This window comes from Myotis nattereri (genome assembly GCF_964212035.1).
Source record: "Myotis nattereri genome assembly, chromosome: 11".
In the NCBI taxonomy this organism is placed as follows: Eukaryota; Metazoa; Chordata; class Mammalia; order Chiroptera; family Vespertilionidae; genus Myotis; species Myotis nattereri.
In genome coordinates, this window is record NC_138086.1 from 65100104 (window position 1) to 65122228 (window position 22125).

Below are 22125 nucleotides of genomic sequence, written 5' to 3' on the forward strand. Positions count from 1 at the left end.
TGGCACAGAGCTGACTCCGGGGACTGGCCCTCAGCACCTGGGGTCTCCGTCCTGTCCTAGGCAGGAGCATTACCTTGTGGTGGCCTTTGTCTCTCTTTAAGGGTCCACTAAGGACCAAGACAAACTGGAGCCAACAGGGAAGCCCCTGCCTACCGATGGGCTACCATGCCCTCTGCAGAAATTCTAACCCCACCGAGTCAAGCTGGGGTGCGTGTATTAGGGTCCAGCCCTGCTATTTGGGAGGCTGGCAAGTGGAAAGGAGGCATTGATCATTCAGTACCAGGGACTAGAGGTCACTGAAGCCCCTGAGAGGTGTCTCGGGTCCTGCCCTGCGTGCATCCTCGGGAAGGAAAGGAAGGTTGGGGAGCATCATTGGTGGGTGGCCTCTTGGCTGCCCTCAGGTGTCCCAAGCCCTTCTAGTCTGAGTGGATGCCTGCTGACCTCTCAGACTCATTACTCTGCTGTCGAGGCCCAGAGCAGTGACTAGGAGCTGCTGAGCCTCCAATCAGCACAGGACATTCCCTCCAGTGAGTTTACCCCAAACACCACCCTTCCTCTCCATCAGAGGGCAAGGCGCACCCCCACCCTTGCTTAAACGCCCTTTGGCCTTTCCTGGAGGGCATTCATCGAATTGGAGCATTTGGGATCATTCCTTTGGAGGAGCACATTGTTCCTGGGCTTTATGGTGAGGGCTGCTTTCTTTGCTGGCGATTTCTCTCTGAAATGCCCTCTTTGGTGAGCAGGACTGCGAAGTGGTTCTGGGCATGCATTCCAGCATGCACTCGCCCAGGTCCAACGCTGGCCCTCCCATTTCCTAGTGGGGAGACCTTGGGCAGAGGGCTGATGAGCTCCGTGCCCCAGCTTCCTCCTCAGAGGAATGGGGACGATGGCAGCTGCTAATCTCACAGGCTGTGTGAGGATTCAATGAGCCCACAAGGGTAAAGAATGCCCAGCACCTGGGAAGCCTTAGGTAAATGTCAGCGGTTGCTTCTGTCTTTCTTCTCTGAGATACCCCCTCCCAGGCCGCAGCGTGGGAGGGAAAGTGCTCTGAGTTTAAACTCAGGCCCATGTGAGGGTGAGAATGAGCTCCTGTGCCTTCAGGACTAGCCACTCAACCTCTCGGTGCCTCAATTTCCATATTTGCGAAGAAAACCCGCGGGGTAGGGCTGTCCCAGGGATGAAAGGACCCGGCTGGTCGGCCTGGACTTGTCCAGCCTTGCACACGAGGTACTCCCCGCACAACTGTGGGCGTTGTGTTGTTGTCATGGGCAGTTATTTCCGTTGGGAACCGTGGCTGTGAGATGAGTCCTCTTTCCCGCTCCATCCCCCTTGCCCTGCGCCTGAGAAAGGGAGCATCCCCATGGCAACAGCAGCAGCTGGTCCCTTGATAAGAGGAGCTGGAGCCGGGCAGCAGCAGCCACTGCAGGAGGAGCCACAGCTAGAGGCGGCCCAGCTTCGGGAGGAAGCGCGCCCTCCCCATCTCTGCACTTCGCATCCCTGCGCCTGCCCTGACAGGTAAGTGCTCTGGGTTTGCACTCTGAGAACTTTATGGGGAGAAAAACAAGTTTCCATAAGTTACGGTTTCTTTGTTGTTGCTGGGGCAACGAAGGCTAGAAAGTCGCTGGCCAGGTTGGGGGGTGGGGGGTGCTTTCTGGAGCAAGGCTACGCTGGGACTAAGTGGGGATCCGGAAAGTCACCACTTTCCCGTCATTTTCAAGGGCGGTGGAGTCCTGAGATCCGTGAGAACCAGGGTCCTTGCAATTTAAACGCGAAGTTTCCAGATGAACACTGGTGTGGCTACAGGTTCAGACAGCAGCGTGGGGAGGCTTACCGTTCAAGGCTGGGGAGAGTGAGCTTAGCAAAAATCCTCACCCTGCCCTACTTCACGGAGGAGTCACCCCTCCAGGAATACTGCACATTTAGGTCTTCCAAATGAGCAAACTTGACTTTAATACGTGGTACTCTTCGACCTGAATTCAATCCTCAGGCTACAAAGAGAAATGACAAAGGATATGAATTTTACATGACCTGAGGGTCCTTTCACCCAGCTCCACGTTGGGCTGTGGACATTACCTTGACACTTTTTATTCCTTCGAGTAAATCCAGGCCTGATGACCTGGTAAATTCTTAAGAATGCCCTTCGACTGCCCGGAGTGTCCACTCGCTCCTTCCTGCGCATCAATATCTCCACGTTCCTAAGGCCTTGCCGTTGGTGGTACCTGCATTGCTCTGATCGCGTCATTAGCCTCAGCCAGGTCAGAGACAGGAAGAGATGATTCCCCTCGTTCGTTCCATTTAAACGTACCTGTTGTAATCACAAGGGGAGATTGACAGAGCAAAGAAGGCAACTCACATTTCTTAAAGTGCTAGTGTGCGTGCTGGGGTCTGGGCTGGGAGCTTCACACACACATTATGCTGCTAATACTCTTGACCCTGGAGAAGGGCCACTATCTTGCCCATTTGACAGATGTAGAAACCAAGTTTCCAGGAGTACATAGAACTTGCCCAGGTTCACCCAGCTAGAGAATTGCACAAGTAACCCAACATTTGTTTCCACTTCGTATCACTTTCCAACACCAAATGCTTGCCATCAGTGAGGACTTCCCTGCCCGTGAATTAAATGATGTGTGCTGACACCCAACTGAGAAATCTGCTCAGTGCTAAGAGAAAAGACGAAATGCCCAGACTAGCTTCTGACCTCCACCTGACTGGCCAATATTTTTTAGCTGCAGAAATAGCACCTCTGTCTTCCTGAGGGAGTAACTCGCTCTGAGCTGGTGGAGGCAGGCTCCCCCACATGTGTCCTCAGCTTCGGCAGGCTGCTCTGGGTGCCTGTCCTTCTGCAACTTTGTGTGTGGGGTCCCTCCCTGGCACCCAGGGCCCTGGATCTCTCATTCCTGTTCTCAGAAGAGAAAGGGACCTATGTAATTAATAACCATTCCCTATGCAACATCAGTTAATGTCTCTTCTCTCAGTGATATTTGCTTCACAAGTATCTCTCTGTGGGGAGAGAAGGGTGTTTGTGTGTGTGTGTGTGTGTTTTTATCAAGTGTAAGAATAAGCAAGAGGAAGTTGCAAGAGTTTAGCATCAGGATCCGGAAAACTGCCTCCACCTCCTGGCAGTGATGTCCCTTGGTCTCCTGTACATGCCACACCAGACCACCCCCATTCTCTCAAACACCTTAGACAAAATAATACAGACCCAGAATTATTTTTTCTCTCATTGAAAAATCTGAAACACTTTGAAAACCAAAAGCTTTTTGTTGTGGTTCAGTTCAACATAAATGCAATTGGTAGGAAAACCTGACCTGAAAGAATCTGAATTATTTCATGCTCCTCAGCTATATCATTTAGTGCAAATATTCATATTTTTGCTGCAGAAGTAATGCATGTGATTGCGGTGCTTGCTGAGACCCTCCGGGGTGTTACATCATACCGATTTCCTGATGTCCACAACACATGGGCCCTGGCTTTTCAGATGAGGGTGGGCGGGCTGCTATTGACAAGCACAGTGGCAGTCCAAGTCATCGCTGTGTGAATGTTAAAATTCAGAGACCACACTGAACCAGTAAGTCACAAGACAATGTTAAAGGGCCACAAATCTTTGTACTAGAGAGCAGCTATGAAACTCCCCCAACCTTAAGGCCCTCGCCCTCTGGGTGTGAACCTGAAGACCCAGGGGAGCAGGTATTCAGGTCTGAAAGGAGCTTCAGGAAGATCCCAAATTACAGCGAGCTGCTGGGGGAGGTGATGACACCTTCTTGGGCAGCATGACAGCAATGTCCCCTCGCTGATGCTTGAGGTTGAGACAATAGAGAGGAATGCTCGCAGACCAGGAACAGGAAGTTGAGACATTCCTTTTCTCAGTTTAAGAATTAGACTAGTTCCTGTCCTGCAATGGCTCGGTCCCACAGGGCACCCTCCTCATGAGGATACACAAGGACAGCGGAGAGAGAGGGGTCATCCCATCCTAGCATTCCACAGGCAGGTAAAATGATGGTTACTAATAAGGTGATGCTGGCTTCCAAGTATCTCTCTCCTCTTCTTATTTGTTCTTGCCTTCCTGTGAAGGTGTTTGTTTGTTTTTTGTTTGTTTTTTTGCCAAGAAGACCATAATGACCTGATCCATGATAAAAGTGTCTTCTACTCCATGAACAAACGTGTCCCCGCCCAGCTGGGGGTATTTTCTGTAATGGGAAAATCTCAGATCTATCAGGCCCCTAGCCAACAGAGGCTTAACAGTTCACCACCATCGTTCTTTCAGTTCCACTGATTTAAAGTAGCGCTGTTTCCCCCCAGACACCAGGTGCTATCCTGGAAGGAAGCAGGTGTCAGGTGTGTGACTAACCACCTGCTACCCCCACCTTAACAGGGACTTCTGATATTTGTACAGTTCATCTCCCAAGGGCAGGCCTCTCTCTCTCTCAAGTTCAGTACAATGATAACCGTTTTGCTCAGATGAAGGCTGGTGGCCTCATGGCTCAGCATCTACATGAAAATGGAAGATTCAATAAGTTCATAGAACTTCTCAAGTACACACCTGGTCTTCATTAGTCGGCTATTTAGTGGGGTATAGGCAAATGTTACTTACCAATGGCTGCCACTTACTCACATGCTACAGTATGCAAAGCATGAAATTGTCCAAGCTCCTCTTCAGAGTAGCTCTACAGGATAGACACTCTGATCTCTATTTTGCAGAAAAGAAAACTGCGGGTGAGAATGGGGATGGGGCACAAGGGGAAATATGTCCCTGAGTGCCAGTCAGCATACTACACAGGTACTAGGCTTTGCAGATCCTCTCATAGCAGCAATAGCTTGTTGGGAGGAAGGGCATAGATGATGCTATTGCTCTTTGACTCCACTTACCCTCACTACATGATTAAGGTTTTAATATTCTATCAAAGTCATGTGGCTTTTTGGTTCAAGAGCTGAGATATAATCTAGATCTATTTGAAAGCTCAGGTTTAAACTAAATAACCATCTACTGGGTACATAAGAGCAGCCCTTATGATCTAGAGCAGCTTACTTTGGGTTGCAGAGAAGGAGGGGTATTATTGTCAGATCGCACCTAGAGTAGAAGGTTGGAGTCCTTACTTCAAATGACGACTCTGAATCAAACTCTGTAACTAATGGAAGCTCATCTTTAATCTCTTCTGGAGAATGAGTATTTGGACCAGGTTCTCTCAATGGGGTGATGTTCAGCACAAAGTCTATGACAGGGCTAACATCTTTCTGCCCAAAGAAAAGGAAGATTGGTTAAGCAGATGCACAGGCCATATTTGAGGCTGTAACTTTGCCTCTAGACCTCAGCACTGAGCCCATTCATCCTGAAAGATGGCCCCATAGCTTTCCTCTGCACTCAAGCAGGTAAGGGCTGGCCACCCAGCTTAACAACATGCTTCCTTATGGTCCCAGGGAGTAGGAAGTCTGTATACAAACACTAAAGACAATGGTATAAATTGATCTCTACTGAGGTCACTTGGTACAATCAGTCTGCTCAGAGTGACTCTAAAAGCCAGGCTCGAGTAATCCCTTAATGGCTCCATCTGCTAAGCAATGATCTCAGCCTGTAGGGGGAGAGGCCCTCCAGCCTCCCACAGAAAACTGGCTTATTCCTCATAAGACAATAGAGTTGAACTAATTCTGTGAGCTTGAACTGTTAACATAGCTTCCTCTGCATGCCAAGGGTCTAGGAATATCAAGAGGACCAGTGGATCATTTTAATCATATTCCTCCAACTGTTCTTACTATGTTAGGACATAAGTAATGAGTTATCTGAAAGAAATTCAAGAAACAGAACCTGGTAGACTCTAATGAGGATTTCCTATAAATCTCAACTAATGCATTTCTCATTCAGACCTGACACATGTCCATTCTGGATTTCCACTTCTCCTGGACAATGTCTGCAACTAATAGCATTGGAAAGTTCAATGGATCTGTGGTCTAGGAAAGACAGGGGTAGGGCGGGGAGGGGAATCCCTAGGGAGAAACTAATAAAGATCTATTTCAAGACCTAGATTTTTTTCTCACCACCTCTCTACCACCATTATATGGCTGGGAAGGAAGTCTGGTCATTTTTTAGTTAGAGAATGTAATGGTCAAAACCCAGGAGATTTGTTCAATTAGGGCTCCAAATATCCACTTTATTTTTAAGAGACTGGAGTGTCTAGTGGAAGTCTACAGGAGTGGATTTGGGTCCAGGCGTGGCTATTTAATAGATGTGTGAGTAAATAAATTAATTTGATTATCTGAGCCTTAGTTTCCCGTTCTGTAAAGTAGGCACAATCTTACTTTGCAGAACTCAACAGAGAAAATATAGGGAAGGTTTAATCTACTTCCTGCAACTCTCAGCTAACTCATTTCTAATCCAGACTTGACAAGTGTTCATTCTGAAACCCCACGGTGCATCTGAGAGAGGACAAATATTGAATATTTGATACATGCCAATTACCCATAAATCCACGTGCATTGATTTATTGTAGCTTAAACTTCACGTTTGAGCTTCTAGCAGCTAAGTAGAAGAGGCAGACTTGAAAAATGGGATTGAGTTGGGAACATAAGTGCTCAATAGATATACTTATTTAACAAGTGCATGAATGAGCAGAAGACATACTAATGGACTTGTGTCTTACACTTCTGTTGTGCTGAGAAGAAACACACACACCCCAACCCTCCTTTGATGATGTCCACTGAGCAAATGCAGCCACTGGATCTCTCGGAAGACAGACTGGACAAGCTCGACCCTCGCTGCAGCCACTTGGGTAAGTGCTCCCGCAGGAATGCCAGTTGCAGAAGTCAGAAGGAAGGGCCTCTGCCATTTAGTTTGCAGGCAAATCAGAGGGAGGCCCCCTAAAACCTGATAGTTTGTGCCTCCTGGTGACAGCCAACCCAGATGGACAGACAAATAGCCAGGGTTCGTGGAGCCTGCCCTGTAAATATTAGCTGAAGCACTGGAGAGAAGTCCATTAGAGCTCTAACAAAACAAAAAAAGGAGAGAAAAGGCATTGTTATCTTTTTGGGGGTCTGACAGGGTTCCAGGCAGAGCATTTCGAGGCAATAGATGGAAAGTGGCAGTGAGGCTCGTTTCCAGTATTCCCTGGCACGCGCACACCCCATGTGGGGTGCCAATAAAATATTTCAAATATCTCCCTTTGCCTATCCAGACAGCATTCTAAATAGCCCCGTTCTGCTTTATTGTCAATCTGTTTCCTTTCCAGAACTGACTTTTCGCATAACCTTTGTAATGAAAATACCAGAAACATTTCTGCCTCTACCCATTTCTAAAAAACGAGACACTCAGACTTTGACGGATGGGCCTTTTGCATATTCATAGCCTTCGTTTATGCCTCGCCTGGTGATGGCTCCCCTCACCCCCCACCCTTTCCCCATTTCCCATCAAGATATTTTATGTTCCAGAATTCTCCAAAAATGGGGAAATGCGTAATTGAAGTAAAAGTCAAAGTTGAAGCAAATGTCTTGGTGTGTGTACTATGGACCGAGTCATATCCTGGGGTTGAATGGTGACCCCATGACTAGTCTGTGTCCTGTCTGTACCTCCAGGGACCCCACAGCTGGGCAGCACCCATTCTGAACAACATTCATTCATTCATTGATTCATTCAACAAATGTCTATGGTATGAATAAAGTGAGGGAGAGGGGAAGAATTAACTCTGCCATGTGGTAACAAATCTTTAAAATTGCATTTTCAACCAGGCATTAAGATTCATAGTCCCAAGAGCCTGGATTTAATCCTGATGCCCTTACCCACCAGCAATGTAACCTGCAATCTTTTTATTCGGCCTTCTAAACCTTGGTTTCCTCATATGTGAATATTTAACAACTGGTGAACACAGGATTGATGAATCAGAAAAGGTGTTGGTCCATCCCATGGACTAGAATGATTTGAGCTCCCCTCCTTTTGTTGGTATATGTAAAGTTAAGAGTATATAGTCTGTGCCATACACATAGTAGTATTTCAATTAATATTTATTAAATTGAAATGATAGGAATTAAATCTTTTAGGTGAAAGGAAATGGTTATTATTATTAAATTGTCTGAAGAGAATGATGCTGTTTGATTTTTTGGTTATATATTGTGATCTTTTGATGATGTATGGTTATTAAATATTTCTGGTGATAGGTTCCTCAGGTATATTGAGTTTTCTGAAACAAAGGATTATCCAGATATAAAGCCTAATAGACCAGAAGCAGCTTGATATCAAGGACCATTTCTCTTTTTTTAATATATTTTATTGATTTTTTTTTTACAGAGAAGGGAAAGGGATAGAGAGTTAGAAACATTGATGAGAGAGAAACATCGACCAGCTGCCTCCTGCACACCTCCCACTGGGGGTATACCTGCAACCAAGGTACATGCCCTTGACCGGAATCGAACCCAGAACCCTTCAGTCCACAGGCTGACGCTCTATCCACTGAGCCAAACCGGTCAGGGCAAAGGACCATTTCTTACTTGTTGTTTTAGTCCTAGAGTCTAGCTCAAGGCCTGGCATACAATAGAAGCTTAATCAATATTTGTTGAATAAATAAATGAATAATGATACAAGTTATGTCTAGATCCACAAAACTGAAGTGGAAAGGTTTAATACATTAAATCTTTAATGTTTGAAAGAAATTGACCTAAATGTTTTCATAAAACAGAAAGAATAAGAGAGACAGAGAGAGAGAAAATGAAAAGGGAAGAGAGAGAGAGGGAGGGAGGAAGCTGAAAAGATTTAATTAATCTCTGAATTTTCCCAAATTCATTCATGGTTGTAGATCTAGCCAGACCTTATCCAGGCAATAGTGAGTTTCCAGAGAAGACAAATAGCTTTATTGCCTTGTAGCTTCTTTGAATCCTAACAGAATAGGTCTTTATACATAATATGTTTGAGTTTATTCATTCAATACATTCAACAAATGTTTATTCATTGTTGCTAAGGATAAAATACAAGATACTTGTCATCAAAGAGGGCAAAGAAGACATATGCAATAATAATACCTAGATCATCTTTTAAAGGGGTCACACGAGCAAAAAAAGCTATGCGTAAAAATTCAGAAAATGAGAACAGACACCCAGAACTGGGGTCAGTATGGAAGGACTTAAGAATATTGGGGGGCTTTTCTCTGGGCTTATCAGAAGGTGTTATGGGTGAGTAATGGCCAGAGTGAAAATTTTTTGAGCATCTAAAATATATCAAATGTATCAAGTGTTTTACTAACATTACCAACTCTCTCTCTCTCTCTGACTTAATATTTTCCCCACTTTGTTTTTTTATGTTTGTATTGATTTTAGAGAGAGAAGGGAGGAAAGGGAGAGAGAGAGAAACATAATGTGAGAGAGAAACATTGATCGGTTGCTTCCCATACACGCCAGAAACCAAACCCACAACCTGGGCACGTGCCCTCACTGAGAACCCAAGCAGCGACCTTTCAGCGCACAGGAAAACCCTTAACCCACTGAGCCACACTGGCCAGGCCAACATTATCCACTTTAAAAGCCGAGAGAATATCAAAGTTTCTAGAAATTAAGGCCCAAGTTCTCAGAACCAGCAAGTGTCAGAGTCAGGATTTGAACTCAGGTCGGTCCTTCTCCACCTATTCAGCATTCAGTGCATTTATTGGAAGAGAGACATTTAAGAATAAAATTACAAAAGAGCATATAATCCTTAATCTCTAAGAAGGCTCTTGGGCAAATAGAAGCCTTGGAAAGCTAGGGCAGTGAAAAGACCCCCGTGTGAATGATCAGTGTGACCTGGCTGCCATGGAAGTGACAGTGGGTGAGGTCCTGAACACCCTCCTACAAGACCCACGGCAGCATGAGGTTCCTAGGGGTTCTTGGGGTCTCCAGAGAAAGCCAGCCTTGAGCAAAGGATCTTGAGAAGGAGCATTTAGCCCAGAGAACCCATTCTCCCATCAGAAATGTAACTGAAACCCAGTCTGTGGCTTGCCTAACGATATCTGAAAGTTTCTCTTTGCCTTGACTATCCATCCCATTTCAGGTCACTTGGAGTGCTACAGAATTCTAGTTCCATTTGGTTATGTGCATTCATGCAAGGCTCCTCAGGTTCTCTGTAGAAAAGGCCACAGAAAAATACTTTATTTGCAGGCCGATGACTTCTGCCCCTTTCATCAAGTAGAACTGGAAGCCAACCAATCTGTGACCAGACCCTTACGCATGTCATGTTTTTTGTTTTTGTTTTGCCCCTTTGCATCCGGTCACAATCAGATGACCATTCCGACCAGTTCATCAAGGACTGTGAGCTCGCAAAGAAGCCGAGAAAGGGGAGAAACGGACAGCCCGCCCTGAACATCGAGGCAGACCAAAGGAAACCGCGGAGGAAAGACACCCCCGTGCCGCACATCCCGCCTTTCAGACCCGGTAAGGGCCAGGAGTCGGCTCGCTCCCCAACAAAGGAGACCCCCTTGTCGCTAGATCACATCAGTCTTGCAATTTGTTTTTCTTAAAAATTTGGGAATTTTGTCATCATTGGAACAATTCATGCATTTATCTTCGTTACAATACACACAGCTGCTGTAACAGATAAATTCCAAAATATTAGTGGGTGACACAATACAAGTTCATTTTTCTCTCACTAACAGTAGCAGTTGGGGGTCGGGGAGGCAAGCTCTGCTCCAAACAGTCCTTCAAGGACTGTGGCGGGGAGAGGTTGACACATCCTCAGCACATGGCTTCTGGGGTTACCTGCACCCAGGCCTCCATCAGGCTCCTGTACACAGGCCCCTGTCAGCCTCCTTCATATGGGCCTCCATCAGGCTCCTGCACACAGGCCCCTGTCAGCCTCCTTCATATGGGCCTCCATCAGCCTTCTGCAGGCTGGGGAGGCAGAGAGGAGGACCTGCAGAGGCTCCCGTCACTTCCTCTCGTCACAGGCCTCACCTGAGCGCAGGGAGGCTGAGCAATGCAGCCCACCTATGTGCCCCGGAGCTAAGTGAATGGCTTGGGAACAGCTGAGGTGTCCCTATGACAACCTCGCCTGTGACATGTGATACTTTCTTGTTCCCAAGTGTCCTGTTTTGTCTTATTCTCCTATCTCCCTCCCTCAGGCCACTTATTTAAGGTCCTCTCTAGTCACAGCCCACTCACAGGGATACAAAGCTAATAGAACACAGAGTGGTCTGGGAAGGACCAATGTTACCACCCCCCCACCCCCGCCCCGCAAACTTAATCTTAAAAGAAGGAAGGAAGGAAGGAAGGAAGGAAGGAAGGAAGGAAGGAAGGAAGGATGGAAAGGAAGGAAGGAAGGAAGGAAGGAAGGAAGGAAGGAAGGAAGGAAGGAAGGAAGGAAGGAAGGAAGGAAGGAAAGGAAGGAAGGAAGGAAGGAAGGAAGGAAGGAAGGAAGGAAGGAAGGAAGGGAAGGAGGGAGGGAGGAAAGAAAGGAGGGAAAGAGGGGAGGAAGGAAGGGAGGGAGGGAAGGAGGGGTGGGAGGAAAAAAGGGAGGGGGAAGGAAGGAAGGAAGGAAGGAAGGAAGGAAGGAAGGAAGGAAGGAAGGAAGGAAACAACAGAAGCACAGAAATAGCTGAACTCTGAAGTAAGAAGGAATGTCACACTGGAGGTCCTTCCATGAGGACCCGGGAGCTCAGCTTGGGCAGTGACTGTGGGAAGGTTATAGAGGAGGCTGTTTTCTGAGAGTTTCTAAATGATGAAGAAAACTTTCCCATGAAGAGCGGTGAGAAGGCAGGTGGATGGAGGTAGAGAACTAAGTCAGTCATTGAAGCACGGAGCACGTGGCTTGCAGTACAGTGAATAACCCACCTCTCTGATGGAGGAGACAGGTGAACTTGGGCTCTGTGCCTGGCTCGGACACCTATGGGCTGCATTACTGGGGGCATGTTCCCATACTTCACTTTCTTCAGGTGTGTGGTGGTGGCAGTAATAGTACATTCAAATCAGGCATAGAAAACCCTCCTCATAGAAAGTGTTCTCTGGTGTCACCTCAATAGATACTAATTCTCAGAAAGAAAGTGCTTTTATTACAATAAGTTTGAAAGATATAGGCACAGCCATCTCCAAGTATATGTGCAAAGATGGAGGCACAGACCTGGGCTCTGAGGATGCATGTGTTTGACCCTGTCTCTCCTTCTGTTTCCCTCACTATGCAGGTGTGCTTTCAGAACATTTAATTACAAGATATGAGGTCCAAGAGAGCCACCCAAAGGACAAAACGAGTCCAGCTCTTCAGAACACTGACCTGGAACAGAAGAAGCCAAGGAGAAAAGACACACCTGCCCTGCACATGTCCCCCTTTGCAGGTAAAAAGAGCTGGTGCAGCCCGTTCGCAGGGCCGGTGGGAACAGGCCAAGGGCCTCACCATCTGGAGGTGCCACGGGCATGGCCTTTGTCCTGCCCGGCAATCTGTGTCGCTCAGAGTGCCCTGGGGAGGAGCAGCATTTCCTGCTGCCTTTCAGGTTTACCCTCACTGGCAGCTCCTCCAAGGCTGACATGGAGATGGGGAGGGTCAGAGAATTATTCATACTTCAGCAGAACTGGCCAAATGCACTGAGCCAATGAAATAGAAATGTCAGCGGGTCCTTGAGAAGAGTTGAAATATCTTCCTCCCCAGTCTTCTGACGATCATGCACCCTACAGCTGATGGCTAATTCTCCTAAGAAACCTGGATGCATTGGCCAAATCCTCAAAATGAGAGAGAGAGAGAGAGAGAGAGAGAGAGAGAGAGAGAGAGAGAGAGAAAGAGGTATGCAGATATAGTGATAGCTATCTTAATATGTGTCAAATCAAGCCAAGAAATCTTGCTAACACTGTTTACAATCCCAGGCTAGAAAGCAACCAGTCCAGTGTATACACTCTTGCCCCTGGAAATTGTATGTGCAAGTTGGGGGATAAGACATGTACATTCATGATTAGACTCTGTGTGTGTGTGTGTGTGTGTGTGTGTGTGTGTGTGTGTCGGTGTTATATGGATAGCTGGGTTGGCGAGTAGAGAATGGAATTTTATAAACCAACTGAATAATGTAATAAAGTCATTATTATCTCCCTTTACAGATAGACTGAGAGAGAATATAAGTAACTTAGCCACTTTGAAGTCTTCTGTGGATGAAGTTGATGGATGGTTGACTGATTGGCTTGATGATGGGATGATTAGATGATAGCTGAATGGATCAAATTATGCTACAAATCAAACCCTGGAAGTTATAACCCAGGTCTGTCTCACCTGTGGGCAGTGTGTCATTGTACTATGTTAGTACAACTATCTGACCTAGCTCTGTGTTAGACATGGACATGCAAATACCAAGACTTTGTCATCTCTTTTACTATTGTTCTTATTTTGTAGCTGTTATTTAAATTTATTTACATCAGTGAGTTGTTTGATGAATTCATGAGAACTGGCCTGGAATTGCCCTAGGTTGCTGGCATTGACCTGAATGTCTAGTTAGTCCAGTCTTATGTCTATAGCCATACTCAATAAGTACTTGGGTTATTTTTTTAATTATATTTTCTTTGGAAATCACAATTCTGCAGTTCCAAATTCTCCATTAGGAGATTGTATTTTTATTGAGGTTCTTCTAGAGGAAGACTTGGTAGAGGAGTCACCTTAGTATAAAGCATTGGACATGGGCTTTGGAGTCAGAAGGTCTAGGCTTGATGTCCTGTTCAGCTCCATTCTGATTTTGGGACCCTGGGCAGCACAAACCATGAGAGCCTTCATCCATCTATGAAAGGGCCATAAAACCTGTCCCCTAGATTGTTAACACAGTTAAATAAAGTATATATAATATATTTAGCACATTTCCTGATTTATTGAAAGACCTCATTACCTGTTAATTCCCCTTCATTCTCTGTTCAACCTTATATTTTTGAGATTAGCCAAACCATTTCTGGAGGTGAGAATTTTCCTAGCCACCATATTTTACTTACCTCTCCATATCAACCTGCTAATTCAAGGGAATTCCTAAAATGTTGAGCTCTGTTTATCTGGCCATGGAAGCGGCCCACATCCTAATACCTACATCATAAGAAAGCAGCTTCTGATTGAGTAAAAAATGTTTATCCAATAGTGCAAAGTTCACAGAGCTGGACGGGGGGATGTATATCCATAGACTCTGTACACATTATGAAATTGCTTGAATCAACAAATATCTGTGTTGTATTTGCAATCATAGTGTTCTATGATTCTAGCTTTTATTCGCGTATTACTGAAGTGCTTTATTTTGGAAGAGCCTTTTAGTATATAAAGATTTGGCAATCATCAAAATGCCAGTTAAGCTGATAAGGATAGAGCCCTCAGCAGATGTTCAGAGAGACTCACATTGGTGCTGATAGGGTTTTGAGAGGAACTCAGAGAAAACGCACTCCAGAGATACCTCCTCTCATTAGTCCTTGGCATGTGTAGACTGGACAAGGATTTCCTCTATTCTAAATATCCTGCTAACTACCTTCATTCCTCTAAGTTAATGAGCTGATTTGATGGGTTCCAATTACCAGACAACTCCTCAGTGAGGAGTCATCTTGGGCTTAATTGCCAGCCCAAGGTTTGCTCCCAACTTGGCCCACAGTCACCACCACTCCCCACCCCCCTTCCCCATCTTGGTGACTGTATGGCAGGGAGCATTGGGTTGTGATTGGTCAAACTTCAGTAACTGAGGTCTACTTAAGGAAAATGAAGCCTTTAGTTGAAATCTTTGGGAAAAGAGACCAGGGAAAGTAGAGAGTAATGAGGCTACAATCATTGAAAAGACGCCTTCTGGAAAACTGGGTCATGAGCTTTTGGATCTCATAACTCAATACTAGTAGAAAGAAGACTGATATGTCCTTTCAAAGTTACCCCTCTCTGTTCTTCCGGGAATAGAACATTCTCTCTGGTGTGGTTCACCAGGAGAGGCAGTGTCTGAACCCTGGCTCCCGTAAGTCAGAGGTACACACTTGTAATGCCAGTGAGGAGCTTTAGTTGGTGCTCTGGGTGGGATCATGGCCTAAGGAAGCTTGTTGCGAAGCTGATTGACCCGTAGAGACCTTGGCCTGATGGCTCTGGACTTAAAAAAACACAGCAAGCTCTAACAGGCAAGGGACATTTTCTCAATCCTTACTGTTTTCCAAATCCTGTGCTGGATATTAAAATGCCATTCAGTGGGGGAGACGGACATATTGTCCAGTGATTCCTACAATGTAACAGAGCTTCAGTAAGGTGTGGTTGGCACCTAAAGGAATGTTGGCCTCAATCTATCTGATGGTGGCATCACTCCATGTGGGAAATGCAAATTCTTTTATGGCTGGTTTTACAGATGATAAACTGAGGCCCGGATAGGTTAAGCAACCTGCTCAAAGTTGAATGACCACCAAAGGCAAAGCTTTCTGACTATAGGACATTCCTCCAGTGACACACCTCTGCTCCCCACAGGACAGCAGGAGGATCAGGACTGGGTTAAACCAGAAAGACAGTGCTTAGCAAACCTTTTCCATTCTCAACTCACCAAAGCCAACAATAGTGAGCACCAGGAATAAGAAGATAGTGATTATATATAGACGCAGACGCTACTGATGGAAAATTCAGTCTAGGCCGTGATATTCATGAAATCAAGATTTTGATGAACTACCATATATTTTCCATTATAAGATTTTAAAATTAATGCTTAACTAATTAATACAGATGCTGGTTCACTTTTCACTTGCTATTGTCTCCCCTGTTCCTGTGGAAAGCCAAGCCCACTCTGGAAAGGGCTGACTTTGATGGCTGACCTTGATTTCAACAGGTGCCTCCCTTCCCTGAAATCTCCAGTTGCTCATATGGCTAGGGTTCAAGGACACCCCAAATAATCAGAAAGATGACTGGGATCATGGAATTTTAAGGCTCTTGCCCTTTTTGAATTAACCCCAAATTTGGCTTCAAATGACATTAAGGAAGGTGAGATGAAAAATTTTCGGGCTCAGCATAGCCACCTGTGTTCTCCAGCAAGATAGACTTGACTCCCAATATAAACCCAAACCTCTCCTCAGCTGGTACAGGAGAAAAATCTCTCCCACCGTGTTTCATAGGTGATTTATGCAAAAGACTTTGTTTCAGCTACACCCTTGAAATTGGTTTTCCTCCAATAAATATCAGCTAATTGGTAAAGAGCCCATATGAACAAACGAGGGACTGAATCAAATGAGTAGCTATTAAGATCAACACACAGTCTTCATTAATTTGCTGCTGTTGAATGGATTCCAGGGTTGTCGAAAGGCCTCTTGCGGTGCACAGCTTTCCTCCCTGAAGTTTAGATCTTTCTGAAATGCTTCGTGAACTGAAAGGTCTCTGGTTACGAGGAGCGGGGTAGGGGGATGTGAGACAGCGATGGGAAACAGAACTGTCTGGCTGGGGCACCACAGAGGGCTGACTCTGAGTCCCAGTTTCCTTGGTGTTTTCATTAAAATGACCCTACGTTTACAATTCACAGGGTGAGCACAACCACCCAGACCTCCTCGATGGTCTTTTCTGGGTGGATGACTGCAGAAAATTTTGTTCAGGCTTCAAACTTTCACAGACCAGTACAATTTTAAAACAAAATATTATGGCGCCCAATAGAGGGAGGGATAGCAACCTTGCATTTTGCCTAGTAAGGATGCTGAGAAAGAAACCATCTAACATCCCTGAAATTTCATAAAAGAAGATATTTCAATCCCCCAAAGAAGACAAAGAATCACCTTGCAACAAAGAGCAGTGTTTTCACACTGGAGCCATATCGCTGTTTGAAAAACTGACGACTCATTCCGTATTTTCTCATTGTGCTCTGAACTATGGTAACTTATTATGGACTAGTACTGATATGTAGAAGTTGCGTGTTCTCAGCCTAAGCTCAATATTTTCCCCCGGATGTTAGTAAGATGCGTGTAAGATTGGCTTCGTGAGGCTTCCCAGTTCTTTACAAAAAGGAAAATAAACCATCCAATAGTGAAAGGAGAGGAAAGGCAGGCTTCTCGCTGCTCACAGGTGTGGCGCAGTGCTGAGCATTGGTCCCTGCTTCTTAATTGATTGTGGAAACAACCCTTTACATAAGTACCCCTGTCCTCATTTCCATAAGAAAACATTGAGGTGTGAAGGTGTTGACTGGCCCAACACAGATTGAGTGGCAGAATGAGAATCCAAGTCATCTGGACTCCAAAAGCTGTGTGCTTCCCACCGTACAGGGCCACAAGCGTAAGCAGAGAATGTAGAGAAGAGGGTGGCGGTTGCCTCCGACCCCCAGATTGACCGTCCCCTTGTAGCCAGCGTGGTGTCCTCATTGAGCCACAGCTCCTCTGGGGACGCCGAATAGGGCCACCCTGCTCCCTCTCTCTGCAGTGGTGCCGTTAGCTGCGCAGGCACCGAGAAGTTTCGGGGACACCGTGCCCTTGTGGACTGGGTCTGTGCTGGAAGGCTGTGTGATATTTTGATTAGAGGCGCCTAATTGCAGACCTGTGCTTTGTTTTGCAGATGTGACACTGCTCCGGGACGAGAGACCCAAAGTGATCCTGGAAGATGAGGAAAAGGATGGTGACAAGATGGCTATTTAAAGCTATTCCCCCTGAGACCACTTGCAAATAGGTTAGGATGGTTCCCTACGCGACCTAGAAAAAATAGACTTGTTGCTGCTCTCATTTTGTCACAGTCCGCCTTTGCGATCTGACACCTTTCCCCAGAGGACACACCATGTCAGCTTGCGGCCACCTCTCTGCCCCTCTCTTCCCTCCTGATCTGGTTCCTATTCCCACCTGATGAATTTTCATGTTCAGATACAGTGGAAGGGAGCAGGCCTTCGTCCTAAATTGGGAGGTAACAGGGAAAGCTCCAGCGTTTCACTTCTGCATCTCCTGGGTCCATTCCTGCAGGAAAGGACATGGAGAATGTGGGATCCTTGTGTCTTGGCTTACGCTGCTGGGCGGGACTTGACTAACAAACACCATCCAAAGGCCAGTTCAGGTGGGGGCTCCTGGTTACCTGTTAGGGAGGTGAGAGTGTGTGTGTTAGAAACTCTCTGGTTGCTTTGGAAACATGGTCTTTTATCGCTCTCATCTTTTTTCAAAATCCAAGTGTCCCTGGTGACATTCCTGAGACCCTTGTAACTGATGCCCTAGAGGTGACTGTATGAGCCAGGGGAGTCTGCCCAGCCAATCACAGCATGGCTGAGAATACCAGAGGAAGAGAGTTCTGGTCTATCTGGGAAGCTTAGCAATATCCTATTTATCTTTATTTTTTAGAACATCCTTTAACCATGATGGCCTAAAATTTGTGAATTGTGTCACAAGTGAGTCCTTACTAACAGAAGATAAAATACCAACACTTGTGATGACTTTACTTTGCAAAAATTAATTGGAAGGCCAGTGGAAGGCCACGCGTATATGTCTAGCCTCTTCACTTATTTAGACCTCAGCATGCTTCCCTGGAGAGGAGGGAAAGGTATGGCCTTAGCTAATGGCAGGAGACTCACTATAACCCCCCGGCCTGCAGCGTGTGGGTCCGTGGGAAGGCTTTGCACAAAGGAGGGCCTCATCCACCAGGTGAGGGGCATGGGGAAGGGCCAAGCCTATTGTTCAGCGGTAGGAAGGTGGGCATTTGAACAGATCCAGCCTCAAAGTGATCGTCTGGAAGTTCTGTAGCTCCCTGGCTCCAACAGTTTGGTCATCCTTCTGTCTTTCTGTCCTTCTCACAAACGTGGAGAAGATGCAGCCCCTGCCGGTAATAAAGATGCTTCTCACCCATCTGACGTCCTGGCGCCTTTCTCCTACAAACACTGTACTTCCCATCGCAAAGGGGAGGTTGCGAAAGAGACTTACGGAATTGTTTGGTTTGACTTTGACCCACAGAGGTTTAAAAATGTTTGAATGAGTTGTTGACATTTAATCGAATAAGGAGAATTGACATAAAATTCTAGATTTCTAGATTCTCTTGGAAAAACACCTTGGACCTGGCAAATCTGGGCCCGATGTGAAGCCTGGCAACCATCAGCTGGAGCTGAGCCCGGTGCCCTTTTAGAAGGAACTTAGGTTCTCCATCGCGTCGCCTGGCCCACCGGGCATATTCACCCACTGGCTCCAGCCTCCAGCCTTCACACTGGAGTCGGGAGCCCTGGTGAGTCCCCACCAGCAGCAGCAGTTTTTACCAAGGGATTCTCACTAACAAAACAAAGATGCCGTCTGGTCCTTCCAGACTTGCTCATAAGCGCGAGCTACTCCCGCAGCCCTGCCCACGGGGTGTACTCCGAAGAGTCCTCCCCATTTCTAACGCCCTGGGGTAGGGTAGGAAGTAGACTGGCTGTTGTAGAGACAAAGGCCTTGGGTTCTAGACCCAATGGTGCCACACTGAGCAAGTCCCTGGAACTCTCTGTGTGTCTGTCTTGAAAATGAGGTTAATCATCCCTATTCTTCATAGTTTGAGAATTAAATGAGATCATGTCTGTAAGCTAAAAGCCCTGGCCATCTATAACACAGGACAATTTAAGATACCTTCAGAGGATGGACTGTGCCTTTTCCATAGCCAAGTCCCCGTCGCCTGGGTATTAAGTGGGTGGCAATTCTGTGGACTTGACTGACAGCATCTGAACACGTACTTCAAGTGAGGGGTCCCAAGCTGAAAGGCCAGCCTCCTCTTCCTGGGAAGATGGTCTTCCTAACAGTGCCAGCCTCAAAGGGGCAGAGAGTGGTGAGGGACAAGGTCAGCAGGACATCTGACCAACCCTGGACAACTTGGGGTGGTTTGGATGGAAGCCAGGTCTCTCTCACTTTCCCTGACCCACATGGCCCTTTCCCAGGCACGTAAAGTAGAGGTTGAACAATGAAGACCACATTCAGATGCCAATAGTACTCAGTTCACTGTGAGTGACTTTTCTCCAACTAAATAGTCATATTAGGGAAATGAATGCATCGCACGGTGGCCCATTCAGAAAGAAGGCCACAGGAAAGGCACCCCAACAGAACTGGGCCAATTGTTCATTCCGAAGGCATCCACCCAACCCCAAGCTCTCTGAGATGAGGAGACACTAATCTCTTTGAAAAGCCCCACACAGGATTGGTGCCTTCATTTATATCCAGATTTTCTTTAAATGCTGCTGCTGCTGCCTGAGATCACAGCCAACTTCGGATGCTTCGTTACCACTTGGGAAAGCCAAAGCTGGTGTTGAAGGATCAGGCTAGGACCATAAGGGACTCAAGCAGTGCTTCCTTTTAAATTTAGTGAGTGAACCCTCCCACCCCCCGCCTGGTGGGTCCAAGTTATTTTCTCAAAACAAAGACTGAGGTGGCATGCAGTTAGGAAAATAACCACAGCCACCTGGCTGAGAATAAGGGGCTAGCTCCATGATGGCTTGTGCAGAACCTCTGCCATCTTGGGGAAGGGGCTCCCTCACTACTTGTGATTTGTAAGTGTGAAAGTGTTACTCAAACAGCTCCCCGAGGCCGTGTGTGAATGCACCCAGTGGTTGCACTGAGAATACCCCCTCCCACTCCTGGACATGGGGCTGCCTTTGAACTGGCTTTAAAGCATCATCTCTACAGGGGTCAGAACACTATAATGACCACAGGTGATGACCCAAAAACTAGGGCAGAAAACTCTGCACAAATAAGTGCTCCAGAGACACTGGGCTCCTGACAGTCCCTGATATGTGCAGCGCTCCCTCCTCCCACAGCTTCCTGCCACCGCCAGGATGCTCCCCTATTGTCCCCCGAGACCCCCACCCCTGCCCCCAATGCCCAGTGAAGTCCTGCTCAGCAAAATGCCACTTCCTCCGGGAGACACTTCCTCATCCTTTGACCAGGTCGGTGTCTCCATCATTTGCATGTCCTCCAACCACCACGTTCTCCTCTCCATCATCTTCACCTCTTTCCATGGTCGTCCACGTGTGACAGTGACTCACATCTATCTCCTCGTGGTTGTGTTAGGCCCAGGGACACAGGATTGTGTCTGGTTTTGCAGCCACTCATTCCCTATACCTGGCGTAGAGTTTAGCATGATGTGAATGCTCAGGAAATACCAGTGAGGAGGGAGGGAGGAAGGGAGTGAGTTAGTGAACTTTGTAAGAAGCCAAGCTTGATAGCACAAGGTTGCCATGCCATCAGCCTCACCGAGGAACCCACGGTTACTAACTCCTGCAGGTGACCGGATAGTCACTACCGAGCTGACCTTGAACCCCAGCCACAGCAAGCTGGCCGGCTTCTTGGACCCCAGGGCTTCCCAGTGAGTAGCCACCTCCCAAGAACAGGTCCCTGTTACCAGGTCCTTCTCCCCACAGGCAGGGGTGGGAATCAGAGAGAGGGCAGCCAAGGTGAGGACCTCACAGACGCTGGTGCTGGAGAGTCTGGCATGAGGGTTGCCAGGGGGATGTGATCTGACGTCTAAGACTCCTGCTCTTCAAAACGTTGCATCATCGCCGTATATGCTCACCCTAGTGGTCACGCAATGTGAGGGGCAAGTGGCATCTGGCACCCAAGCGTTCGCGCCACCCTTCACTGACAGGGACCGTCCACATGTGAAGGTCGACACCGCAGCCACGCGGGATCCTCCTCCTCCTGCAGCCTCTCCGTCTGCAGGAAGGCTTCTTGCTCTCACAGGCCAGGGTCTGGGGCCCTCTGTTAAAGGGAATCTGCCAGGACGTCCGATGCACGGGACACAGGGAGTAAGGGCTCAGTGGGAGCACCTGGGAGGCTCGTGTGTCCTCCTCCTGCCCGTCCCTCCTTGTGGCCTTTCAGGAAGCCCTGGCCTAGCGGGGCCAGAAAGCCTGGAAGTGGGCACTCGGGGCACCCAGTCTTCCCGTAGCCGCCTCCATCGGGGAGCCCTCGGTTCACACGCAGCAGCCTGGTGCCGAGCACGGAGGGTGTTCACTGCGTGGGTAATGGATGGGTTTTAATATAGGTTTGCAAGCTCTGCCTCTCCGACACCCCGTGCTTTTCCGAACAGCAACAGCGTCCCCGGTGACGCCTCGCTCTGTGCAGCAGCCAAATCTGCAGCCGCCCTCCTTGGGAGCGAAGCAAAAAGCCAGCGATAAAGAAAACCAGCTAGCAACTCAACGGGGTGCAGTTCTTGGGCAAAGGCACGCTCACAATTTGTAACTGTGTCGTTATAAATCCCCGCCCAGAGCTTCGCTCTAATGGCCCGGAACAGAGAGGACGCCTGTGGCTCTTCTGCGTGTGGGTATTTGGTGC

General features: G+C 47.2%; 1 protein-coding gene across 1 annotated transcript; it reads left to right on the top strand.

The window, feature by feature from the left end:
- The first annotated feature begins 701 nt into the window (after window positions 1-701).
- PPP1R17 (protein phosphatase 1 regulatory subunit 17) lies at window positions 702-18692 on the top strand. The gene is made up of 5 exons (XM_081101913.1): window positions 702-1515; window positions 6653-6761; window positions 10225-10377; window positions 12120-12269; window positions 17426-18692. Exons 2-5 carry the CDS (start codon window positions 6680-6682, stop codon window positions 17503-17505), a joined length of 465 nt encoding a protein of 154 aa, XP_080958039.1. The 5' UTR covers window positions 702-1515; window positions 6653-6679; the 3' UTR covers window positions 17506-18692.
- The last annotated feature ends 3433 nt before the right edge of the window (window positions 18693-22125 follow it).